At 42.0% G+C, this 20,212-nt stretch overlaps 1 protein-coding gene across 2 annotated transcripts in view; it reads right to left on the reverse strand.

Moving 5' to 3' along the window:
- The window catches only part of LARS2 (leucyl-tRNA synthetase 2, mitochondrial), a 243,775-nt gene that overhangs the window by 105,756 nt on the left and 117,807 nt on the right, over positions 1–20,212 (reverse strand). For both annotated transcript variants that reach the window (XM_075828588.1, XM_075828589.1), the window contains exon 7: positions 8,269–8,412. In XM_075828588.1, coding sequence (XP_075684703.1) covers positions 8,269–8,412 — 144 coding nt within the window. The remainder of the gene's footprint in view (positions 1–8,268; positions 8,413–20,212) is intronic.

Below are 20,212 nucleotides of genomic sequence, written 5' to 3' on the forward strand. Positions count from 1 at the left end.
CCCTTATCAGTCATTTATTATTAATAAGAATATATAAACAAAAAAGAAACTATACATAATTGGTATCGCCGCGTCCGTAACGGCCTGAACTACAAAATTATTTAATTATTTATCCCGCCCGGTGAACGCCATAAAATAAAATAATAATAAACCGAACCACAATCACAATTCTTTGGTCACTTCACCTCCCAAAAAATGGAATAAAAAGAGATCAAAAAGTCGCATGTACCTAAAAATGGTACTGATCGAAACTACAGTTCGTTACGCAAAAAATAAGTCCTCGCACGGCTTTATTGATTGAAAAATAAAAACGTTCTGGCTCTTAGAATAAGGTAACACAAAAAGTGAATGATTGTTTACTCAACGTATTTTATTGTGCAAACGCCATAAGACATAAAAAAAAACTATAAACATAGGGTATCGCCGTAATCGTATCGCCCCGCAGAATAAAGTGAATATTTCATTTATAGCGCACGGTGAACGCTGTAAAAAAAAACGAAAAAAAACAAACAATAGTACAATTGCTGTTTTTTAGTCACCACGCCACCTAAAAATAGAATAAAAACTGATGAAAAAGCCGCATGCACCCCACGAAAACTACAATGGATTCCTCAAGGGGTCTAGTTTCCAAACTGGGGTCACTTTTGGGGGGTTCCCAATGTTTTGGCACCACAAGACCTCTTCAAACCGGACATGGTGCCTAATAAAAAAGAGGCCTCAAAATCCACCAGGTTCTCCTTTGCTTCGGAGGCCGGTGCTTCAGTCCATTACCGCACTAGGGCCACATGTGGGATATTTCTCAAAACTGCAGAATCTGGGCAATACGTATTAAGTTGAGTTTCTCTGATAAATCCTTTTGTGTTATAAAAAAAATGGTATAAAGAGGATTTTCTGACAAAAAAAAAATGTAAATTTCACCTCTACTTTGCTCTAAATTTTTGTGAAACACCTAAAGGGTTCATAAACTTTCTACATGCTGTTGTGAATACTTTGAGGGGTCTAGTTTCTAAAATGGGGTATTTGATAGGGGTTTCTAATATATGGGCCCCTCAAAGCAACTTCAGAACTGAACTGGAACCTAGAAAAATAAATAAATGAGGCAATACTTCGCTTCTTACATTATACTGATAATGAGCAGTGCCCACCCCAAGATGACCCCAGTTTTGACCGTTTGTATAAACGGAGACCCCTATTAGACCGTTCCAGTGCCCGGTTTTCCCAAGCATACACCCCCGAGAAGTGTATTTCTATTGATGAGTCCCTGGTACATTTTAAAGGGAGGGTTCAATTCCGCGAGTACCTGCCGGGTAAGAGGGCAAGTTATGGCGTGAAGATGTATAAGCTGTGAGAGTGCATCAGGGTATACCTACAGGTTTAGGATATATGAAGGAAAGGCCACCCCCAAACCAGACTGCATCCTGGACTACAATAGGTACATGGGAGGGATGGACTTGTAAGATCAAGCCCTGAAGCCCTACAGCGCCATGCGGTGTGGTATAAGAAGCTGGCCGGGCACATCATACAGATGGCATTGTACAATGCGTACATGCTACGTCGATGTGCAGGCCAGACGGGAACTTTCCTGGAATTTCAAGAGGTGATTATCAAGAACCTAATCTTTAGGGACCAAGAAGGGGGGGCACCCAGTACTTCTGGAAGCGAGCCCACACGCATCGTACCAGGGCAACACTTTCCAGGAGAAGTTCCCCAAACTGGCAAGAAGGGAAAAAGTCAAAAGAGGTGCAAAGTCTGCTATAAGAGGGGGATAAGGAAGGACACAATATATCAATGTGACACGTGTCCCGAATAACCAGAGCTCTGTATGAAAGTGTTTTAAAATTTATCATACATCCCTTGGTTTATAATTTACCCCAATTTTACTTACCCTGATGCACTCCGCACAGCTTATCCCCCCTCGTCTTTCCCCTCTGGGCCCTGCTGTGTGTCCAGGCAGCTGATAACAGCCACATGTAGGGTATTGCCATACCCGGGAGAACCCACATTACAGTTTATGGGGTGTAGGTCTCCGGTCAAAATGCTCACTACACCTCTAGATGAATGCCTTAAGGGTGTAGTTTTTAAAACGGGGTCACTTCTTGCGGGTTTCAACTGTACTGGTACCTCAGGGGCTTCTGCATACATGACTTCGCACTAGAAAATCCCGAGTAGGCCAAATGGTGGTCCTTTCCTTCTGAGCCCTCCCATGGGCCCAAACGGCAGTTTATCACAACAAATGGGGTATTGCGGCACTCAGAACAAATTGCGCAACAGAATGGGGTATTTTGTTTCTTGTGAAAATAAGAAATTTTCAGCCAAAACTACATATTATTTGACAAAAATAATTTTGTTTTCATTCCCAGCCCAATTCAAATAAGTTCTGTGAAGAAACTATGGGGTCTAAATGGTCACATTACCCATAAATGAATTCCTTGAGGGGTGTAGTTTCAAAAATGGGGTCACTTCTGGTGGGTTTCCATTGCTTTGATACCTCTGGGGCTCTGCAAATGTGACATGGCACCCGAAAACCAATCCAGCAAAATCTGCACTCCAAAGAACACACAGCGCTCCTTCCCTTCTGAGGCCTCCCATGGGCCCAAACGGCAGTTTATCACCACAAATGGGGTATTGCCGCACTCAGGACAAATTGGGCAACAAAATGGAGTATTTTATTTCTTGTGAAAATAAGAATTTTTGAGCTAAAATGACATATTATTGGAAAAAATATATATTTTTTTAATTCCCAGCCCAATTCAAATAAGTTCTGTGAAGAAACTATGGGGTCTAAATGGTCACATTACCCATAAATGAATTCCTTGAGGGGTGTAGTTTCCAAAATGGGGTCACTTCTGGTGGGTTTCCATTGCTTTGATACCTCTGGGGCTCTGCAAATGCGACATGGCACACGAAAACCAAACCAGCAAAATCTGTACTCCAACAAACACACAGCGATCCTTCCATTCTGAGGCCTCCCATGGGCCCAAACGGCAGTTTATTGCCACAAATGGGGTATTGATGCACTCAGGAGAAATTGGGCAACAAAACTGAGTATTTTGTTCCCTGTGAAAATAAGAAATTTTGGTAAAAAATTACATCTTATTGGAAAAAATGTCATTTTTTTAATGTCACAGCCCAATTGAAATAGGTGCTGTGAAAAAACTGTGTGCTCAAAATGGTAACAAAAACCCTAAATGAATTCCTTGAGGGGTGTAGTTTCCAAAATGGGGTCACTATTGGGGGATTCCTACTGTTTTGACACCTCAACACCTCTTCAAACCTGGCATGCTGCCAAAAATATATTCTAATAAAAAAGAGGACTCAAAATGCACTAGGTGCCAAAGATTACTGTGAGATCGCAGTATCGCACTGACTGCATCTCAGTACTGAAAGTGAATGTGGCCGCATTTCGACACGCGGATTTCTTGTGACTAGTGTCATGGTCGCAGTAATGCAGCCACAGTTACTTTCATTACTGCGATGCAGCCAGCACAACACTGCGATCACACAGGGATAATTGGCAGTGCGACATTGCGTCGCGCCCAAAGTCGCCATCTAGTCCTAGCCTAATAGAAACGCATCCCTTCTAGCATGACATAACATGTATGAGGCTGGGTTCACATGACCACATTAACGTCCGTAATGGACGGACGTATTTCGGCCGGAAGTCCCGGACCGAACTCAGTGCAGGGAGCCGGGCTCCTAGCATCATAGTTATGTACGATGCTAGGAGTCCCTGCCTCTCTGCAGGACAACTGTCCCGTACTGTAATCATGTTTTCATGATTCCAGTAATGGAAGTATGTCATTGACTAATTTACGCCATTGCGCTACTGTCGGGGCCCTATCCGCCATCCATCTCATGGCCACCGCCTTCCTTGCCATGAATAGTGTTTCTCTGAGGAAGGTCCTCTCATATATTGACCATTGTTCCTCATTGAGCAGTCCCAGCAAACACACCTCCGGCCTACAAGGTATCGTCCTCCCCAGCACTGCTGTCAATAATGCAACCACCTCCTCCCAAAAGCTATAAATATATAATATCAATCAATAACAGTAAGTACATTTATAGTAGTAATTGAGCCTCAATTAAATACATTATATATTTTATTGAATGTTATTTAGTTTGCCTTTATATGGATTTAAACTAAGGCATGAGTAGGGGAGCCACATGCAGGGAGTCCTTGGGCCACTAGCTAGGGGACAGATTACCTCTCCAAGTACTATTCCTAAGAGACAGGAACAGCCCTGTTTCTAAGGAGAGGGTGGGTATTGACACTGGCCACCTGAGTGGCACTTTAGAAGGCCATTTAGTTGTAGAAATTATGCCCAAATGTACTTACTTAGGCCTCATGCACACGAACGTATTTTCCTCCCGTAAATACTGGCGTAAATACGGGTCCTTTGTCACACGTATTCGACCCGTATTCCACCAGTATTTACGGACCCGTGCCCGTAAATACGGGTCCGGTGTCACCAGTATTCCACCCGTACTTACGGAGCCGTTTTCTCTGCACTAATCGGCAGCCCCTTCTCTCTATCAGTGCTGGAAAGAGAGAAGGGGCAGCCCTTTCAGGCAGAGTTTCCGCAGCGATTGAATGTAAAAGAAGTTCATACGTACCGTTATCTTGGTGACGCGTCCCTCTTGACATCCAGTCCGAAATCCCTGGATGACGCGGCAGTCCATGTGACCGCTGCAGCCTGTGATTGGCCTGTGATTGGCTGCAGCGGTCACATAGGAGGAAACGTTATCCCGGGAGGCTGGACTGGAGGAAGAAGCAGGTAAGTTAACTTTTAATACTATTAACTCCAGCGGTAGTCACTGTCCCAGGTGCTGAAAGAGTTACTGCCGATCAGTTAACTCTTTCAGCACCCTGGACAGTGACTATCTCCTGACGTCGCCTAGCAACGCTCCCGTAATTACTGGTGCACACACGTAGCCACCCGTAATTATGGGAGCCCCATAGACTTATATGGGCCTGCCCGTGCCGTTATCACGGCCTGAAATAGGACATGTTCCATATTTTTCAACGGCACGGGCACCTCCCCGTAAGCATACGGGAAGGTACCCGTGGCCAATAGAAGTCTATGGGCCCGTAATTACGGGCGCTTTTACGTTCGTGTGCATTTGGCCTATTTCCTAGTAAAATCTTTTTATCGGAATGTTTTCCATTGTGGTTAAAGGCATTTTGATAATACAGCAGGTACTGAAATATAAAAATGTTTTAGTGGATACAAATAAAACCATTTCTGAATTTTTTTTGCAGTATGGCAGGGCGCACTATGCTGCTGAAAGAGGCCACTGTCTTTAGGGAACACTGTTGCCATGAAGAGTTGTATTTGGTCTGCAAGTAGTATGTGTCAAAGTAACATTCACATGAATGCCAGGACTCAAGGTTGCCCAGCAGAACATTGCCCAAATCATCACACTGCCACCGCCGCTTGCCTTTTTTCCAAAGTGCATCCTGGTGCCATCTCTTCTCCAAGTAAGTGAAACATATGCACCTGGCCGTCCACATGATGTAAAAGAAACTGTGATTCATCAGACCAGGTCATCATCTTCTACTGCTCCATGGTTCAGTTCTGATGCTCACCTGCTTATTGTGGGCGCTTTCGGCGGTTGACAGGGATCAGCATGGGTACTGACACGTGTGCGGCCCCAAAAGCAGCAAGGTGTGATGCACTGACACCTTTCTTTTATAGCCAGCATTAACTTTTTTTTTAGCAATTTGTGCTAAAGTAGCTGTTCTGTGAGATTGGACCGGACGGGCTAGCCTTCACTCCCCACTCACATCAATAAGCCTTGGGCGCCCATCATCCTGTTGCCGATTCACCGATTGCCCTTCCTGTGACCACTTTCAGAAGGTACTAACCACTGCATACCGGGAACACCCCACAAGACCTGCCATTTTAGAGATGCTCTGATCCAGTCGCCTAGCCATCACAATTTGGACCTTGTAAAAATCAATCGGATTCTTACACTTGCAAATTGTCCTGCTTCTAACACATCAACTTCAAGAACGGACTGTTCATTTGCTGCCTAATATATTCCACCCCTTGACAAGTGCCATTGCAACAAGATAATCAATGTTATTCACTTCATCTGTCAGTGATTTTATTTTTATATCTGAACGATGTATATCTACAGTGCACTTTCTTTACAAAGTACATCTCATGCACATCTGGCAATGACTGTGTTAAAGAGAACTAGCTGCTTGTGAGAGAAATCTCACTGTATTCCGCAGGGTAACACAATTGCTGACAATCACAAAGCTCCTCAAAACATAGATACTTAGCATCAAAGACCAACATGTGGAGAATGGTCACCATGGCAACCGCTTATGTCTGTCCAAGACTAAAACATGCAAAGCTGCTGATTTGAATTACAATGCTACAAAGTTACTTTGCTATCTATATTTTTTGTGCATATGTGTCTATTAGTAAAATTCTGCTGGTAATTAATTCTCTGAAGCAGAAATCCTCAAACAATGAGAACATCAATATATTTCATACATTTGATATTAGAGTCCTTATTTTGACAATCACCTTACTAGATACTTGTCACGTAGGGTTCGTAGACACACTGGGCCGTACCGCCTTGGCGGTATGGCAGCTGGCCAACAGGGCGCAGGTCAGAGTCTATAGTTTATATAGGGTACCTGTGGCAGCTCGGACAGTAGCAAGGCAGGCTTGGCAGGAACTAGGCAGCAGGTAGACGTCAGGCGTGGAGAAGAAGGACAGGCGTGGTATACAGCTAAGCACAGCACTAGAACAGGATACAGGAACAGGAAACACTGGGAGCAGTAAACACTAAGGGACCATTTGCAAGACAGACTAGAAATGCAACAACAAAGCTCAGGCATGGGAGGATGGGGCTGGGACATTCCTATAGCCCAGGGTGCTCTGGAGCAATTAGCTCAATCACAAACATGCTTGTACTCTGGCTTCTCAAGTCTGGACTGAGCTCGTGAGCGCACCCTGGTGGTCACTGTGGAGCAGGACGGTCGTATGTGCAAACATCTCTTGAGAGAAGGTCGTCGACTGGATGGAAGGAGTTTGTGGTCAGCGACCACAGACGTTACAATACTATAGATTACCCTTGCATGTGACATGGGGGCCATGGAGAGACTCATATCAGTTGGACCCTATAGCAAGTGTCATTCCACACTTCTAAATAGAGTGGAAAAAGAAGGTATACCAACATCAAGCGCTTTTACACTAGAAAAAAAAAGGACAAAACCAAGAGTCGAGCCCCATTTCTATTTTCCCTAGTATCCTCTATGTACAGCACTGGTACAATTACAAAATAGTTACGTGAGGGTACATTCGTCTCATGACTACATCTTTTTCTTGGTTTCTCATCTGAACATATTATTGCCAAAGCCACCTCCATTCCTGCTCTCACTGGCTTTTTCCTCCTTATCAAGATGTGGCATATCACTAGGATATTCTATAGCGGATCATGGGGTCCAGCCAAAGGTACCCCTACCAATCACTTTAGTGAAGTGGCCAAGGTTGATTTTTGGTGTGGATTCTGCACTGATAAAAAAACGACAATTACAGTAAAATGCATGCCATAAAATATTTTAACCGTCAGACGGCCGCAGACTCCTGGCCTCCTGCCAGCGTCTCCCTCCTCGGAGATGCCATCTCGGGAGCCGTCCTGTCCTGGACTGTGTGCTAGGTCTCGCGCGCGTTCCCGGCCTTAAAGGGCCAGCGTGCGCGCATACTAAAAGTTCCCTAACCAATCCCCAGATCACCCTGAACTATAAAAAGGGCTCCGCCCTTCCACTCCTTGCCTGATGGTTGTTGTTGTTGTCTACTCATTTTCGTATTACAAACGGTCCCTTAGTTGTATCCTGCTCCCAGTGTTCCCGTGTTCTGCTTCCCGTTGCTGTGTTGTTTCCTGTACCTCAGCCTTTAGTTGGAGTAGTGTGTATCATCTGCCATGTCTGGTATCATCCGCTACGTCAAGCTCTATCCAAGCCAAAGCCTCTGCTACTGTCTGGACTCTTACAAGTACTCTTGTGCTGAGGACTTTGCACAGACTTTATATAGATTGTGATTTGACCAACTGCCACTCCACTAAGGCGGAGCGACCTAGTGAGTTCACATACACCTAGATCGTGACACATGTATTCAATAAAAGGGATAGCTGATACCTTGTTATAGCAGATTAGTTACATTGTGTATTAGATTCTACATGAAAGGAGAAAGTCTCACATTATTTTAGTCACAGATAAATGATAAGTAAACATTTTTTCTTGCACCTTACCTTTGCATACACTGTTGTCTTAAGGAACCACTGTTTTAAATATTTTTGCTCCACTTTTGCTCCAGAGCGCCATGAGCATCCATTTTCATCTACCTGCTCATTAGCAAGCACGGTCTGATCTACAGGATCCCAATTAACCAACGCCTGAAATCAGAAATAAATCTGCTAATATGATTGAAGGACATAGGAAGCGGACAGCTACTGTAATATTTTCAAGGTTCCAGCAGCACATTGGGGATTACTAATAAACAAAAAATACTTTTTCAATAGCAACCATTAGAATTCCAGGTTTTATCTTTCCAGTGGAGAATGCAATACTCAAATCTGCATTCCAATTGGTTGCTATAGTTAATACTTTTGCATCAATTTACAGACACTCTTTTTTCTTCGGTTGTGTTCACACATCATGGTCAAAACGCAGGTACTGCTGTGATTTTGTGAAAATCACGTGAAAAAGTGTGAATACAGCTTTACTATGCTTGTACATACTATTTATTATATAGAAATTCATATGAACAGCCGTTTCCTAATACATTGTTATTAACAGAATTGCAACCTTTCCTAGTGGGAGCATTCTTATAATACAGAAGGAAAGCCACATGAAGTGATGTTACCAACAGCTGCCCTATCCTATTGTGTTTTTTATAAAATTGCACAATTATGTTACATCATTTCCTAATATATTATACATTTTACAATTACTTACTAACTGGTTAAACAGTGGGAAAAAGTGAAATATTATTTAGTGGACAGTTAAACTTTAGCAAAATGTGTGGTAGGCAACAGCCACAGCAAACAACATCATGAGATGCCTAGAACATACACTATATAGACTAAACTATTGAGACACACCTCTTAATCATTGAGTTGAGGCTAGGGCTACACCTAGACTTTGCTGAAGCGATTTATCGCAAGAGATAAATCGCTGTGAAATGAATGCTAGCGATTTCACAGCGATTTATCTGTGGCGATAAATCGCTCCAGAAGAGCCTTGACACAGGAGAAGGATGCTACGGTGCAGGAACACCTGCGAATGCGTAGTAAGAGCCCAGAACAGTCCTGGTTATCAGGGTCAATTGAAGTATGTGCCTGCGCATTTGCCTGCTGGGCACTGGCGGACTCGGCCGTTTCAAGATATACACTTCCTGTGTCACGGCAGACACAGGAAGTGAATCGAAATTGCACAACAAAATCACATAGAAATCGCTGTTATAGCATTTCAATGTTCTCCTACGGTAAACTTTTGTAGCGCGATTTCTGAAATTTGCGGCAAAGTCCCGGCAGGGAGTGTTACAAAAATAAGTGCCCGAGATTCGCTTGCACATAGCGAATCATGGGCGATCTCATGCAATCCAATGTATATCGCTGACATTGAGCGACAAATTGTCTTTCTATCACTAGCCTAAAGTGTTTCATTCAGTCCCATTGCCACTGATGTATAAAATCCAGCACCTAGAAATGCAGTCTGCCCTTACAAACATTTGTGAAAGAAAGGGTCGTTCTAAAGAGCTCATTGAATTATAGCGTGGTACTGTAATAGGATGTCACTGTTTTAAGAAGTCAGTTTGTGAAATTTCTTCAATCCTCCAAGAAGCTTCTAAAGCAGGGGTGGGCAAACTTTTTGACTCGCGGGCCACAATGGGTTCTAAAATTTGACAGAGGGGCCGGGCCAGGAGCATTTGGAGGGAGTGTTTGGGCCGGATATACTAAAGCATTAAATGTAGTGTGTGCAAACCTCATAGCACAGTAAGAACACTACAACCCAATTTATTAACTGTCTTTAACTGTCACTAGCATAGTTTGCATGCTTCGTGGCAAAGTGACGGCTGATATTGTACTCTTTGAAAACCGCAACATCTTCTTGGCATATCAGACATACAGCCGTTGATCGGACTTCAGTGAAGAAGTATTTTGTTGTCCACTCCTTATTAAACACTCGGCATTCGCTGTCCACTTTCCTTCTCTTTGGTCCGCTCATTTTCACAGAAGGGCTTAATGGTGACGTGAAACGAAGTGAAAATTAAAGTGAAATAAAGAGAAATACGCGCCACATTAACAACGGTCAATGTGTTTTGAGTGCGCCATCTATTGGGAAAACGTGGGCATTGCAGGGAAAGGGGAAAAAAAAGGAGGTTTTTACTATAATTTGGACAAGTTCGGCGGGCCGGATTAAAAAGCCTAACGGGCCGTATGTGGCCCGCGGGCCGTAGTTTGCCCATGTCTGTTCTAAAGCCATGATTTCATTTTCTGGAATTTTCCAAGCTTTTAAAGACATAGTCAACAGTGGTGTATGTAAACTTCTGAGCCACTGGGAATGTGATGAAAGAATTAAAAGCTGAACTAAATAATTGTCTTTATTATTATTCTGACATTTCACATTGTTTAACTATAGTAGTGATCCTAACTGACCTAAGAGAGGGAATGTGTACTGTGATTAAATGTCAGGAATTAGGAAAAAAAATAGTTTTAATGAATGTGGCTAATGTGTATGTAAACTTATGTGTAGACTTCAACTGTATATACGTGTATATACAGCTGGTTGCCATTAGGAACAGTGCACACATCACATGCAACAGTCATGTTATTGCGAACCATGACCTCTAGGGGCACACTTGAGCTAATCCCCTATTCTGCCTTGGCTGCGGTTTCTTCACCCGCCCGTTCAAACACTGCATTCCCCTGCTCAGGCTGTGTGACATACACATGGGATAAAGACACGTTAGGCACAATTTTTGACATTTCATTAGTGTCTAGGGCAGCATGGTGGCTCAGTGGTTAGCACTGTTGCCTTGCAGCGCTGGGGTCCTGGGTTCAAATGCAACGAAGGACAACAGCTGCATGGAGTTTGTATGTTCTCCCTGTGTTTGCGTGGGTTTCCTCCGGGTACTTTGGTTTACTCCCACACCCCGAAACATACCAATTGGGAATTTAGGTTGTTAGCCCCAATGGGGACAGTAAAAGACGACCTCTGTACAGCACTGTGTAATATGTTGGCGCTATATAAGTAACTGAAATAAATAGTGTCATCAAATACATTCTGTGCGTCATTTTTAGCAGGCATTTCATGAATCACATTTTTATAATTTGACATCATTACTACTCGTGCATTTTCCCTTTTTGGCAAAGGAGAAGCACACCCTGCAGAGGACTTTTCCCTGTAATAACTACAATGCTTATCTGAGATATTGCCTTTCTCCCGCAACTGCCAAAAATGAGGAAAGTCCCTTCCGAGCACAAACTCCTCACATTTTATAAGTCTGTGCTGCACCGTTTCAAAGTCAATCAGAACGGTCTCACCCAACTCAGGATCCTTCTTCACGAATGGCAAAATGTCTGGATGCACCCTCGAGACCTCTTGGCGAAGATCCAGACTGAACAGTAGTGGAATCCCCCCAACCAACACTTCACGTGTTTTCTTCTGCGATTTCACTGACCTCCTGACCAGAGAACAATCAGGTGCACATCCATCTGCTTGATGGCATCTCCAACAGAACTCCTTCTGCTGAACAACAGCATCCACATGCTGTTGAGGTTGGTTGCTCCTAGCAACCACATCTGTTTGATTTAGCACACTTGGCTTTTTAACAGCTGCCAACATTGCTTGGGAACACACTTTCCATTCACACAATAGTCCGCTCGCAAACATTCCCACCATGAGTTCGGGTGGTTGCCCTTCGCAACGGTACTCACAGTTTGTATCACAGGTATGCATGCTCTGTGCTCTTCTCTGCAAACTGTAGCACCACAGGACAGTGGCGTTGAAAACCATCCACTTGGCCTGCAAGGCTGTGTATCCATGGACAGTCCTTGTGCCCTTAGAGCCTCTCAATCTGCTGCAACCTGTGCCAGGAACCTTCGGTTATCCTCCCTATGTTTGGCATTTGTTTCCTGCAGCTCTGCTGTTACCTGCACCATTTGTTTGAGGAGTTCCTCCACTGCAAACTCCATGAGCACAGAAAAACAGTATCTTTCAAACCTCATAGATAAGTCTCTTTAATTGGGCTTGTGGCCCTTTAAATTTCACTGCACACTTCTTGTGCCATTTTATTGCCCAAAGCAATTCTCCACCATATGTGACAACCTGGGGGACCACTTAGCTCACACCTTCGCCATTTCGAGTGTGAGATGGTTGACACACATAGAAAGTTCACTCCAACACGTTGGATAAGGGTTTAAACCAGCCGCAGTCAGCTTTATTGTCTTCAACACAGAAAGCAGTTTTACAACAAAACTGTACAAAATAAACCCTCGGCCGTCCTGCCTCTAACTAAACATATAGCTTCCCTAGCTATCAGGGTGAAAGGCCTTCTGCCCAGCACGTCACAACAAACATATGTTCTTACCAGAACTTCTGACTTCTACATGCTGGCAATACAGGTCTTCCTCAGACAGGGAGCCCTGTGTGAATAGCATACACCTGATTTAAAGAGCCGTCATTAGACAGCCCAAGACAAGGACTGTCTGTATGGAGTGAAAGCCAGCCCTTCTCCTTCACACTCCAGCAAACCAGGCCCTATTCCGGGCTTTACACCCTAGAGAAAACCCTCTCTGCTGTACATGCTCCCTGGCTGCTTGAAACCTGACAGTTTCTGCCAAAAACCTGCACTGTCCAGTAGCTGCACTGCTACAATATATATATTCCAAAGCACTGTACAGGGATTTTCAGCATTCACATTAGATCCCGTCCCCAATGGGCTCACATTCTCATTTCCTTATATCAGACACACACACACTAGTGCTTTTTTCATAATATTAACCCCTTCCCGCACCTTGACGTAACTGCACGTCAATGTGTGCAGTAAGTTCGCGCACCTTGACGTGCAGTTACGTCTGTGCTTTGACAGTTAACCGCCGCGCGGCGCTACACCGCAGCGGCGGTTAACTGTGCAGGGTGTCTGCCCTGCATTCCCCGGTGCCGATCAGCGGCCTGTCGCCGCTGATTTCGGCAGTTAACCCCTTAATTGCCCATGGCAACCGGACGCCGGACAATGGCTTCCGGGCTGCCATATACAGAAGCGTATGAGGACCACCCGGAGGGTGGTCGTCGTAGGCTTCCTGTCAGTGTGACTGTTACGTCACAATGACAGTTGGAGTGCATTACACTACTTGTGTAGTGTAATGTATTCCAGCAGCGATCAGAGCTGCAAGTCTAAATGTCCCCTAGTGGGACAAGTGAAAAAAGTAAAAAAAAAGAATAAAAAGGTTTTAAAAAAAGTGTAAAAATAAAAGTTAGAAGTGACATAAACATGAACTGCTTTTTTTCCTATAATAAGTCGTTTATTATAGGAAAAAAAATGAACGCGTAAAAAAAAAGTACACATATTTGGTATCACCGCATTCGTAACGACCCCAACTATAAAACTATAATATTATTTTTCCCGCACGGTGAACACCGCAAAAAAAATAAATGAAAAACAAAGCGAGAATCACTATTTTTGGGTCACCACCCCTCACAAAATATACAATAAAAAGTGATCAAAAAGTCGCATGTACGCCAAAATTGTACCGATACAAACTACAACCCGTCCCGCAAAAAACAAGCCCTTACACAGCTTTTTTGACTGAAAAATAAAAAACTTATGGCTCTCAGAATATGGTGACAGAAAATAAATTATTTTCTAAATAAGTTATTTTATTGCGCAAATGCTGCAAAACATAAAAAAACCTATATACCTATGGTATCGCCGTAATCGTACCGACCCGCAGAATAAAATATAATGGTCATTTATAGCCCAGGGTGAACGCTGTAAAAAATAAATAAAAATCATTGTCAGAATTGATGGTTTTTGGTCACCTTGCTTGCCGAAAAATGGAATAAAATGTGATCAACAAAATTGCATGTACCCCAAAATGGTACCAATAAAAATTACAGATTGTCCCGCAACAAATAAGCCCTCACACAGCTCCGGTGGTGAAAAAAAAAAAAAAGTTCCGGCTCCCAGATTATAGCGATGCAAAATGTGCAGAGCGTTCCAAAAGCGGATAAGATCGGGCGCCATTTATAATATAAGTGCAACACTGGCCACATATCTGCGGATTATTATTTACTTACCCCATTATTATACCCTCTTATTATGCCCCTGATGTACTCTGCCCAACCTACATTTGCCCCCACATTATAAACTGAAATACCAGCAAAACGCCAGAGCTTCTACCAAGCAAAATCTGCGCTCCAAAAGCCAAATAGCGTCCCTCCCTTCTGAGCCCTACAGTCTGCTCAAACAGCCGTTTACGTCCACCGATATGGCATCGCCATACCCGGGAGAACCCTGTTAATATTTTATTTGTGGTATTTGTGGCACAAACTGGGCACAACATATAGTGCACTAAAATGGCACCTCAGTGGAAAATTGTAATTTTCACTTTCCACCATCGGCTGCGCATTAAACCCTTCGCGCACCATGACTTAATAACATGTCCTGGTGTGGGGGGTGATATATGGAGCGTCTCACGCACTGTGCCCGTGCCATACGCTGCGGGTGTCAGCTGTGTATTACAGCTGATACCCGGGACTAACGGACAGAAACAGCGATCGCGCTGTTACAGGAGCATGTAAAAATGACAATATACTGCAATACATTAGTATTGCAGTGTATTTTACCAGTGATCTAACGATCGCTGGTTCAAGTCTCCCAGGGGGACTAATAAAATATGTAAAAACAAAAGTAAATAGTTATTATTAGTGGAAAAAATTAAATAAATATTTAAAGTCCAAAAAGAAACCCTTTTCATATTTTTTCTCTAAAGTAATGTAAAAAAATAAAAAAAATACACAAAATTGGTATCGCTGCGTCCGTAAAGGTCCAAGCTATTACAATATACCATTATTGAACTCGCACGGTGAACGCCGTGAAAAATAAAGAATTTTAAACGGCAAAATCGCAGTTTTTTGGTCACCTTGGCTCTACCAAAAAATTTAATAAATAGTGCTCAAAAAGTCTTATAAGCCCCCACACCGCTCTATTGACGGAAAAATAAAGACGTTGTGGCTCTCGGAAAGCGGGGAGGAAAAACGAAAAAGAAAAAGCAAAACATGGATCAGTCCGGAAAGGGTTAATTTATTTTCTAATGAAAAAACATTTATGACCACATGTGGGGTATTGCCGTACACGGGAGAAATTGCTTTACAAATGTTGGGGTGCATTTTCTCCTTTATCCTTTGTGAAATTGAAAAAATTCAACATTTTAGTGGAAATAATGTTGATATTAATTTTCACGGCCTAATTCTAATAAATTCTGCAAAAGACGTGTGGGGCCTAAATGCTCACTATACCCCTAGATAGATTCCTTAAGTGGTGTAGTTTCCCAAATGGGGTTACTTTTGGAAGGTTTCCACTGTTTTGGTACCTCAGGGGCTTTGCAAATTCGACATGACACCCAAAAACTATTCCAGCTAAATTTGAGCTCCAAAAGCCAAATGGTGCCCCCTCCCTTCTAAGCCCCGGTGTGGGTCCAAACAGCAGTTTTTACCACATATGGGGTATTTACGTAATCAGGAGAAATTGTTTTACAAATGTTGGCGTGCTTTGTCTCCTTTATTCCTTGTAAAAATTACAAATTTCTAAGTTCTTATAGAAAAAAAATAGATTTTTACCTTTACAGACTAATTCCAATGACTTCAGCAAAACAACTGTGGGGTCAAAATGCTAACTTTACCCCTAGAAAAATTCCTTGAGGGGTGTAGTTTCCAAAATGGGGTCACTATTGGGGGGTTTCCACGGTTTTCATTCCTCCAGTGCATTGCAAACGTGACACAGCACTGAAAACTATTCCAGCAAAATCAGAAATCCAAAATCCAAATGGTGCTCCTTCCCTTCTGAGGCCTGCTGTGGGTCCAAACAGCAGCTTATTACCACATATGGGGTATTGCTATAATTGTAAGAAATTGCTTTACATATGTTGGGGTGTTTTTTCTACTTTATTCCTTGTAAATATTTAAAATTTTTACGTTTTTTCACAAAAAAAGTAGATTTTCATCTTCACATACTAATTCAAATAAATTTAGCAAAAAAACTGTGGGTTCAAAATGCTAACTATACCCATAGATAAATTCCTTGAGGGGTATAGTTTCCAAAATGGGGTCACTTTTGGGGGGTCTTTACTGTTTTGGTACCACAAGACCTATTCAAACCTGACATGGTACCTAAAATAGATTCTAAAAAAAGGAGGCCCCAAAATCCACTAGGTGCTTCTTTGCTTCTGAGGCCGGTGTTTCAGTCCATTACCGCACTAGGACCACATGTGGGATATTTCTAAAAACTGCAGAATCTGGGCAATAAATATTGAGTTGCGTTTCTCTGGTAAAACCTTCTGTGGTACAGAAAAAATGTATTACAAATTAATTTTCGAAAAAAAAAATGAAATTTGTACATTTCACCTCTACTTTGCTTTAATTCCTGTGAAATGCCTAAAGGGTTAAAACACTTTCTGAATGCTGTTTTGAATACTTTGAGGGGTGCAGTTTTCAAAATCGGGTGATTTATGGGGACTTTCTAATATATAAGGCCCTCAAAGCCACTTCAGAACTGAACTGGTCCCTGAAAAAAATAGGCTTTTGAAATTTTCTTGAAAATATGAGAAATTGCTACTAAAGTTCTAAGCCTTGTAACGTCCTAGAAAAATAAAAGAATGTTCAAAAAACGATGCAAACATAAAGTAGACATATGGGAAATATAAAATAGTAAGTATTTTGTGTGGTATTACTATCTGTTTTACAAGTAGATGCATTTAAATTGAGAAAAATGCTAATTTTTGCTCATTTTCTCTAAATCTTGGTGTTTTTTACAAATAAATATTGAATTTATCGACCAAATTTTTTCCCTAACATAAAGTACAATATGTCACGAGAAAACAATCTCAGAATCACTTGGATAGGCAAAAGCATTCCGGAGTTATTACCACATAAAGTGACACATGTCCGATTTGAAAAATCGGCTTCGTCCTGAAGACCAAAACAGGCTCAGTCCTGAAAGGGTTAAGCGAGGTAGCAGCATATGTAAACATAACCAGAGTGGAGCAGAGAACGACAAGTGAAAGAAACTGGAGGTTTAGATGTGTTAGATGCCAGGATCTGTGGTTTCACAGAGTTCGTGATGAAAGTGTAGTCCCAACCACAAGCCAGATAGGTCAGGAAAAATGTATTGAGTTACTATTGCAGAGTATCTTTTAGTAAATAAAATCATTTGATTCAACATGGATTAGATATGCCATCAACATCGGATCAGTAAGTGCAGTTTCACCCGACCGAGTGCCACTTATGCCATTTTTCATGGCATCCGATGGGCACCCGATAGTTTTCACAGACCCATACACTTTAGCTGGTGACTCAGGTTCGTGAAAACTGACCCGATTCTCCTATCTGTGGAAAGATAGGACATGCTCTATCTTTCCATGGATCACTGACGGGACCCGGCCGGCGCACACTATCGTGTGCATGAGGCATAGGGGTCCAGCCGTTGGGATCTATAGCAATACACCTAGTATGAAGTGAATGAGTGCCCTCTACATTTTTTCTAAAATAGTTCCACTCAAGAACCAGTTAGTGTGGTGGGAAATGGTGAGCAAATGGGGCTGTTTTGCAATTCGAATAGACTGCGATGTCAGGAACTTCAGTATGTATATTATAAAAAAACAAAAAACAAACGTAAAGCTCAATAAAGTGACATGAACTCTATCTTCTAGGCATCAAGTGAGTCCAAGCGGTTGGAGCCCCACAGAGCAGACATTGATGGCATATCAAAGGAAAACCCCTTTAAAGTGTGTTCATTTCCATTTCCACCAATAATTCTCAATATTTACACACAGTAATAGGGTAGGGTAGACAAACTAAAATGGTAAAAAGAACTTTATTAATTAACTGTAAAAAGAACACAAATCTCTGATGTGCAGCCAGCCTATAAACATGATAATAGCAGGATGAACAAATGTTCTCCTGGGCTCATTTAATCAGAACGCCAGAAAGAAAATAAGAATTGTTATGAATCATCTAAGCATTCGAGCTCGCTACGAATATTCCTTTTGGGAACATATACAAACTATTCTAACGAAAATGCCAAAGCACTGTTGTGACAATATAAAAATAAACAGAGGGATGTGCAAAAAAAGTGATGAATCTCTCCCTGTGTTATAAATGCTCTGTGGTAGGGAAGGAAGTCATTTAATTCAGCTAGATTGAGATTCCCCACTTCATACCACTGTATTTTGACTCATTTCATGTTTCAGTGGTCTTAAAATTAGTCTGATGACTTCTTTTTAGAGAACTCCTTGTGTAACATTTGCTGGATTGAGCAAGCATCTGTTAGGCTGGATTCACACGAGCATGTTCGGTCCGTAAAGGACGGAACGTATTTTGGCCGCAAGTCCTGGACCGAACACACTGCAGGGAGCAGGGCTCCTAGCTTCATTGTTATGTACGACGCTAGGAGTCCCTGCCTCGCTGCGGGACAACTGTCCCGTACTGTAATCATGTTTTCAGTACGGGACAGTAGTTCCATGGAGAGACAAGGACTCCTAGCTTCGTACAAAACTATGATGCTAGGAGCCCGGCTCCCTGCAATGTGTTTGGTCCGGGACTTGCGGCCGAAATATGTTCCGTCCTTTACGGACCGAACATACTCGTGTGAATCCAGCCTTAATCCTTTACATTGATACTCTGTATGGCTGTACATGATCTGCTTGCCACCTTGGGGAAATGATACCTACTCATCCATATTTGGTCTACGGCTTTTGGTCTCACCAATTGTTTATTTTACATCATTATATGCAGACCTTTTTGTTAGCCCTTCAATATTTTAAGCTAGACCAAGGACTGTCCAGAGTTCCCTACTTTGAGAAGACTGCTAGGGTAGACACCATTTCGAGTAAGATGAAACGTACTAATAAACTATAAGGTTTACAAACTAAATGCTTGATATTCTGGATTGCCTAACTAAATATTTTTTCAGCATATTGGAAGCATATTTTATCGAGCCCCTCCCATACACAATCTTTTCTCTCCATACTACTTACCTCTCACTTTCCAGAACACAAGGAAGGCGGGTGTCAAATGCTATCAGTATCTAAAAAGTTCAAATTTTATTGAATAACATATTAAACTAACAATACGCTACATAAAAAAAAATAGATTCACAGAGATGGCTTTTTCAGGGAGTTACCTCTCACTTTTTCTATTTCCTTTTACTAGACCTCACTCACATGAGTGAAGTTGCTGTCCATATGCGTCCTGAATATGAGGCTAATGACCTATTCACAGGGCCATATATGTAAAAATAAACAGCAAGTTCCATAGAAGTAAAAGAAGAAAAATAAGCAACCTCAGTATTTTACATAAAACTGTATTATATGCACGTGGATGAACAGGTGGACAACACAGATCTTACGCTGAAAATTTTAATACACTCATGCTAAACTTCATAAAATTTTATGCATTTCACCATTTTAAAAAACCAACATTGACCTTATTCCTTTAATGCAGTTATTAAATGGCATCACACCTCCACTCAGGGTCCCTGCTCAAATAGATGCTTCCTCTTTTTTCATAATCATTCTTTAAGGACTACAAGGGTTCAAATGCTAAGAGCTCTTCTTTTCTTCTCTTTCATCTCTGAAAGCTCTTTCTCCTTCCATTTCAAAACCTTAGATTATTAGCATTTCATTTTTGAACAACTGCCTTCCTGCTCCCATGGCTATTTCTATTGAAACACAAATCTGCCACTCAACATTCTATAATCTATTATTTATCCCTCTTGAACCAAATCGTAATTTTCACTTAAACATATCACCTTTTAAAAAAAATAAAAGACTTCTATGCTCCCCATCTCAATTTTCTACCCATATCTATGTCTGGCACTCCCTATATATCTGCTACAATTCTCTGCCCTAAGCCTTTTACAAGCATTGATCTCAATATCATCCAGATATAACTTTTTCAGTGTCTATTGGCAAA

The sequence above is a fragment of the Rhinoderma darwinii genome, chromosome 5, assembly GCF_050947455.1.
Source record: "Rhinoderma darwinii isolate aRhiDar2 chromosome 5, aRhiDar2.hap1, whole genome shotgun sequence".
In the NCBI taxonomy this organism is placed as follows: Eukaryota; Metazoa; Chordata; class Amphibia; order Anura; family Rhinodermatidae; genus Rhinoderma; species Rhinoderma darwinii.